Here is a 7,287-nt window from a genome sequence, read left to right on the forward strand (position 1 = left end):
TATAGACTGATACACGGAATACATACTATTTGTTTTATTGCTACAGTGTCACCTTCTATTTTTATATTTTCTGTTTTATTAATTATGTTATCAAACGCCTCTTGTTCCTCATTTCCTTCCCTATTTTTAATATCTCTGGTATAGTTACACTTTCTGTACGTAAAATTTTCTGCCATATTTCCTTATTAATAGCAATTTTTTCAATTGCTCTATTATAATCATTGAATTTACATGTATTCCTTAATATAAATAACTTACCCAATCGCTGAATGTCACACTTTTTTCTATTAAACTCCTTTAAATATGTCTGTATGATATCCGGATGTAGTAGTTTGAATCTTTCAAGTAAAATTGACGGATTGCTAAATTCGGTTGGAGTAAATATAGCCTCTAACTTCAGATATTCCTCCTCGGGCAGTTTTTGTGTAAACGCATACGCCTTCTCCGCATCTGTGAATTTAGGTTCTCTAAAAATAAGGTCAAATTTTTTAAAAAAAACTATTGCTAGTATAAGTTGGACACTCTATAAAATTATTCTTTAAATTTATTAAAGGTTTCATCTTTATTTTATTATTTCAATATTTTATAATCATAATTTATAATATATATATATAGCAAAACACAATACAACTATTTAATATAGTTGGTATCTCTTTGCTTTTAAGATGAACAATCTCCCATTACTGTCTATGTATTCCTTGCCATGTATCAGTCTATAAGCACTCTGCATGTCTTCTAATCGATGATAATATAAATGAACAATAGTCCTGCTTTTATATATTGTGAATGTATAATCATTTTTTCTTTCATTATATAATCGGCGAATAGTATATTTAGGTAACGTTACTATAAATAGGTAGTTTTATTCTGCCACCATAATAAAACGCAGAAAGCTACGAGAAATAATAAAAATAAAAACTTTTTTTATTTGTAACAATATCTCTTTTTACAATCTTCATTCTCTATATAATATATATTGTTTTTTATAATTATTTACATATATACAAAAGAAGAATTTTATAAAATTAAGATTTATTTTAAATTAAAGAAAAAGAATTTAATTTAAAGTTTTTACATATAGAAAAAGAAAAGTACGAAAGTAAATTTTTTAAGGTTAAAAAATTTTAAAGGTTACATTATTCATTTTATTTTTACATATTTAACACTTCCTTTATTTATTATTATTATTATTATTTATACCATACCAGCGGTTGTTAAACTACCTTTATTAATGATCTTTTTTATTTCCGCTCCGAAAGATCCTCACGTTAAACCGGTGCCCAAAGATGTCACTCGAATAGCTTACACCCGAGATTTTATGATAAAATGCGCTTTCTCACCATTTGCCCGAGTGACGCCCAAAGATTTACCAAAATTATCGAAAGATGTTCCCTTCCTGATAAGGGCTGTCCCGCAGGTTTTTCCTATTCAAAAAATCTAATTATATTTTTTAAGAGAGCTGTATTATTCATTATGAAAGTAGATCATCAATTGTATTTAAATAAATTGATCAAGATTATTAGAATTTTTTTTACGATACCATATAAATATATCCTAAAGGAATAAATGGAGGGAGAGGGTAAGAAACGAAATAAAACTAATATATACCTCTTATTATATTGTTTATCACTAGGACCCCACCTTCTACCTTAAGCCTCAGCCGTCGCCATTTCACTCCTCGTCTGCTCACCTGCACAATAAAGCAAATAACGGAGGCCATCCATCTTCAAACAAGTATAATTCATCTAGCTCAGCCGTACAAGGTGTTTTTCCAAGCCACATAAATGCCCCGACTCAGCCTCTCAATCAGGGTTTCTTATATCTGAATAGTAGCTCGCCGGTTGGAAACGACCTCGTCGATCACAAACACCACCCTCACCAACAACATATTATAGGACACTCAAGTGGAGGGGGCATTATTTTATCAACCCCGCCTCCCATATCCTATCCCCCATTTTTTCCACCCCACCCACCCCCTACATTTAATAAGCAGAGCGTTGTGAGTAACGTTATTGATCATCAATCCTTGCTGGGATTGCCACCCTTTAGATATCCACCCCCTCCATCATCTTCTGGACTGCTTCCCTCGTTTTATAAATAACAATTAAGAATCATCTATCCTAATTTTAACGAAATGGTTACATTATATATGTACACTGTACAGTAGTTTTTGTTAGAAAGTATTCATTTATTAATTTTAACTTGATATGATAAAAAAATAATTTTAGTTTTTATTATTTAAAAAAAATATTGACCTTTTCAAATCAAAATATAAATCTTAATAAACCATGAATACCGCAAATACCGGGTTAGTATATTCTCGTTTTATATATTTTTAATCTACATATAAGCTAATTTTGGTTTAAATTTTATTAGACCGTTTTTTATGTATATAAATTTGAACTTTTATATATAATTGACTCAAAATCCTATTTATACAAATTTTTGATATATAATTTAAAAAAAGAAATTTAAAATATAAAATGAATCAAATCTCAAATACCCCCCCCCCTCCCCACACCCCCACCCTTATTTGTTTTATAACATATTTTCTCTTGTTCAAAACTCGAAAATTTTATTTTCCACGAGTATGTATAATTGAACGAGTTCAATACCCAATTTTTTTTTCAATTTATTTCTATATTACTTTTTCTACATGTACATATCAACGAATTATTATCCGATTATAACAAATAAAAATAACGCACGCAGTTCTTCCAACACTTGTAATTTAAAAAACAATATTTTAAATATATTTTGATTATTTATAGCCAATTATTTATTATTTTCCAATGTAAATATTTTATAAAATGTTATGTATAATATAATGATTTTTATAAACTTCGATAATTTGATAGTTTAAATTTTTATTTTCAAAAAAGGATTATGAAAACTAATGTCCCATAATTTATTTTTTTGGGAAAGAAGTCATAGGATGACACAGTTTTAACTTTTAACTGAAAAGAGCATAATACATCCTAGTAGTTTTTATAAAAAAATAAATATAAACATTTGAAGCAATAATATGTAATACAAACCAATGTGGGCAATATCGTATTATCCAGTGATTTTTTAGATTTCAATCGATTGGATTAGCATAATGAGATTGAATATGTATATAATTTATAATAATATATATATTTTTTTATCAGTTTTTATTTATACCTATAAGAAGTATAAATCCTCTTCTAAAGCGTAATTTGTTACCAATATAAATATAATTATATCTTATTCATAAAGCTTATAACATTAATGAAAAAAAAATCAAAAAAAAGTTATAAAAAATAGGAGAAAAAAATTCATATAATTTATATCATATAAAAATAAATGTGAATAAAAAAAATTATGATAAATGCCATGGATTATTCTTCAAGTTGATATATTTGAGTTTTGACTTGGGAATGTTATCTAAAAATATGTTCTCAAAAAATTTGATATTAGTAATAATTTTTTTGTGTTTAGGAACTTTTACATTTCTTAAATTGTTGTATATCTTTTTGTCTACTCCACAAAAGCTATTATTAACCCGATGAAAGTTAGCAACAAAAGATAAGATTTAAATGCATAGTAAAACGTGAATTATTGTGGGCAGAGCAATGCATATATTCTGCCTTGTTACATATTTTGGGCATGTTTGTTGCTGGACTCCTTAATTTTTTTAATGATTAAAATTTAAAAGAGCATTTTAAAAAACCCATATATGGCTGATATAAAATATTCTTCGGCTTGTAAGCAGTCTATGGTTTAAATAAGTCTATATTTGCAACATCTTAGATTAACATATTATATATGATGCAAGAAAAGAACTCAATTACGATCTCAAACGGGCTGGGGAAAAAAATTTCCATTTTTTTGAAAAATGTTGCTAGTGTTGTTAAACGGCTCGATTTGAGCCTTTTAAAAACGGCTAACTCAATATTTTAGCCAGAAAAATATTGCCTTACCCTCGAGATTTCGTCAATAGATGTTCAAACCGTTATGCCGCCTATGGGTAAAATCTTAAGGCTTGTATAATATTTTTCCTAATAAAATATTGAGTTAGCCGTTTTTAAAAATCGGCTCAAAGTAAGCCGTTTAACGACACTAAATGTGGCAATTCTATGCATTTTGAATTTCTAAATGCTTCTATTGCCTCCTGTCTTTTAACCCAATTTTTAAATTGTAGAGGCATATTCAAAAACGAATCGAATAGTAACGAATACGAATAGTTAAATGATTAGAGTCAAATAAAAGATATTTTTTAAAATATTTATAAAATTGAATAATTTAACTGTAAATTTTAACAAGATTGTATTATATACTAGAGATCTGCAAAGTTAGGCCCGGCCTAAACGGAACTAAACGACATAACATATGTCTTTTATTTTGAGTAATTATAAAGATTAATTTCTATATTTAAATAAATTCAGGCCGGGCCGGGTCGATAAATATTTTTAAAAAATTCCGGGCCGGGCTTGAAAAATTAGGCCCGATGCAGATCACTATTATATACTACCCCATTTTATTGAACTTATTATTTTTTTTAAAACTTATTTATTGAAATCTGGAGAATGGTAACAGATGAATATTATAATTCTTGCAAGGTTTTCATACAGTATGACAAGAAGCTCAATCTTGCAGGAGGATGTAATTTGCTTCATGTCCTAATAACTTAATTGCTGGGATTGCATTTATTATATTCTTTTTAAAGTCCTGTGAGCTAATTTGACATCATCATATTGAATGTTATTTTTTAACGTTTAAAACCACTCAATGATTTAATTTAACATTTTTAAATAAATATACAAATGTATGCAATCGTATTTTATCAATAATAAAAAACTTTGTTTTTATTTTATTATCATGTAAATTTTGACTATATTTCCGTTTCGATTTTTTCTGAATTAATTGATTTTACATATTATTTAAATATATTTTAATTGAAAAATTTTGAAAACTGTTTATTTTATAAAGTAGACAAAATATTCAAATATGTCATGAATTTATATTTTTTTAGAATTTTAATTATTTTTGTAAATATAATTTTAAAATTATGATGCCAAATTAACTCATTGGGAATTTAATAAGTTATATTAACATTGAATAAATTTTATTTTTTATAGATGTCAAATAAAATTTGAAGGTGATATTTCGGAAAAAGATATTGATAATAGTGAGGATAATTTTAATCATCCTATTGACAATATAGATATAGATTCGGCCCATAAATGCACTCCACATTAGTGTTGTTAAACGGCTCGTTTTGAGCCGATTTTTAAAAACGGCTAACTCAATATTCCACCCAGAAAAATATTACGCAAGCCTGAAGATTTTGCTCATAGAAGGAACAAAGGTTTAGACATATATTACCAAAATCTCGAGGTTTAGGCATAATTTTTCTGGCTAAAATATTGAGTTAGCCGTTTTAAAAAATCGGCTCAAAATGAGCCGTTTAACAACACTACTCCACATAGAGCTTGATAATGTTCATGAAGGTCCTAGTTTTCCTAATCTCAGTAGTAATTGGGTATTAAAAAATATTAAATCATTTGATACAACATTTTCTAAAAATTTTTTTAATCCCCCAAATAATATTCCAACACCATATCACTTCGAATAATATTCATATGATAGATACCTGCATTGTGAATGCATGGTTATTGTATCGAAGACATTACTTCAAAAAAATGAAAAACTTTTATAAAACTTATAACATTTAAATCTCAAATAGTTCCTGCCTTGTTAATGGCAGGTAAAATTAGTAAAATAAAAATAGGGAGACCATCAAAAGAAAATCCTAAAATGCAAAAAGGATCTAAGTTACCTCAGATAATAACTGACGTTAGATATGATAATTTAGGGCATTGGCCAGAAGTTTTTAAGACTCGAAAAAGGTGTAAATTATGTGTTATCGCATATTTAAGGACTATGTTTGGAAAAATTTATGCTATAACTAGGAAATAAATTTTAAAAAATTTTTCATAATATATAAATAAATATTTTTTTATATACATGCATTTCGCTCAATGATGCCAAATTGTATCATGATTTTTTTTTTTACCTGTATACTATGAAATAAAAGTCGAAATAAAAATTTTACATCCTTGGTGTATATAAATGAAGATTATTTATAAAAAAATTTTTTTAGTTTTATTTTAAAAAGTCGAGCTTTAAAGGGTTAAAAAAATAATCTCGCCTTTTGCATCAAGCAAATTTTAATTTTTCGCTTAATATTGTGTTCCCATACCTCTCCAATTTACGTATTTGAAAGCATATTTTGTAATGTTGTTAAACATAGGTTTTTCTTAGGCTATATGTAATAATATGATGCAAACAAAATTGCAAATAAAATTTTTTTGGTGCGATCTTAAGTGCTAGTAAATAGTAATATTTACTTGGTTGCAATCTTAATTTAACCTTTTTTAAAAAATCATTCGTATATCGAGATATTTAACATTACCAAATACTGATAAAATTATTCAAAAAATCAGCTCAATCACAAAACAGATTGCACATATTTAAGAATATTTTTGTGTATTAATTAGTCTACAACATTTAAATCTTTTAAATATAATTTATATATAAAATATTTTTATAGAATAAGTAATTCTTATAATTTTTTTTAGAATCATTAAATCATTTATTAAAACTATTACGTATAATATCTATAAAAATTTAATAAAAACTTTCAAAAGAAAAAAAAATTAATATTAAGAATGACATAATTGAGTTCCTAAAAAGGAAGAATAGTTAAATTTGAAAATATTACATATTCAACACATATATGTTTTAAGTGATTCATAATAGGAATCGCTCTTTAGCCGTATCAGCTGATTCAACCGGTGAAACCATTTTTAGCCGAAAAATATATTCAGCCTCAGTTTTATATGAATTTAATAATTTAAAACAGCATTTTTGCACTTAAAATATATATAGAATTTAAAATATAAATTATTTATATATTAGTAATTGTCAATTATTTTAATGTTCCGAATGAATTTACAATGTATTTAATGTTCAATAATTCAAGATGAATTTTTAATTTTTTAAACAAATTCCTAGCTACGCACCTAAATTTACTTCGATTCTCAAGTTCACAAAAAAGTCCTCCTAAAAAAGAGGGGCCTTTTGATAAGTGTCATTCCATTCGTATTTAACTAAAGAGCTGCAGTTATAATTGATATTTTTTTTTGTAAACCGAAATTATAAACTTTTATATCTATAAAAATTAATATTAAAGATAATTTTATAATATTGAAGCTATTTATAATAAATAATAATATATAGCATTTAAAACTATAGATTCAA

The 7,287-nt window shown here is 26.2% G+C and overlaps 1 protein-coding gene across 3 annotated transcripts in view; it reads left to right on the top strand.

Annotated features, from left to right (window-relative positions):
- Positions 1–2,788, top strand: part of LOC135925030 (putative uncharacterized protein DDB_G0282133) — a 31,953-nt gene extending 29,165 nt beyond the window's left edge. For 2 of the 3 annotated variants that reach the window (XM_065460166.1, XM_065460167.1), the window contains exons 17-18: positions 1,260–1,417; positions 1,634–2,787. In XM_065460166.1, the coding sequence (XP_065316238.1) occupies positions 1,260–1,417; positions 1,634–2,101 (626 nt within the window). In that variant the 3' untranslated portion in view covers positions 2,102–2,787. Of the gene's footprint in view, positions 1–1,259; positions 1,418–1,633 lie in introns of all 3 variants that reach the window. The other variant, XM_065460168.1, reaches the window with a different exon arrangement.
- Positions 2,789–7,287: the final 4,499 nt, after the last annotated feature.

The sequence above is a fragment of the Gordionus sp. m RMFG-2023 genome, chromosome 2 (assembly GCF_954871325.1).
Source record: "Gordionus sp. m RMFG-2023 chromosome 2, tfGorSpeb1-WG-v2, whole genome shotgun sequence".
In the NCBI taxonomy this organism is placed as follows: Eukaryota; Metazoa; Nematomorpha; class Gordioida; order Chordodea; family Parachordodidae; genus Gordionus; species Gordionus sp. m RMFG-2023.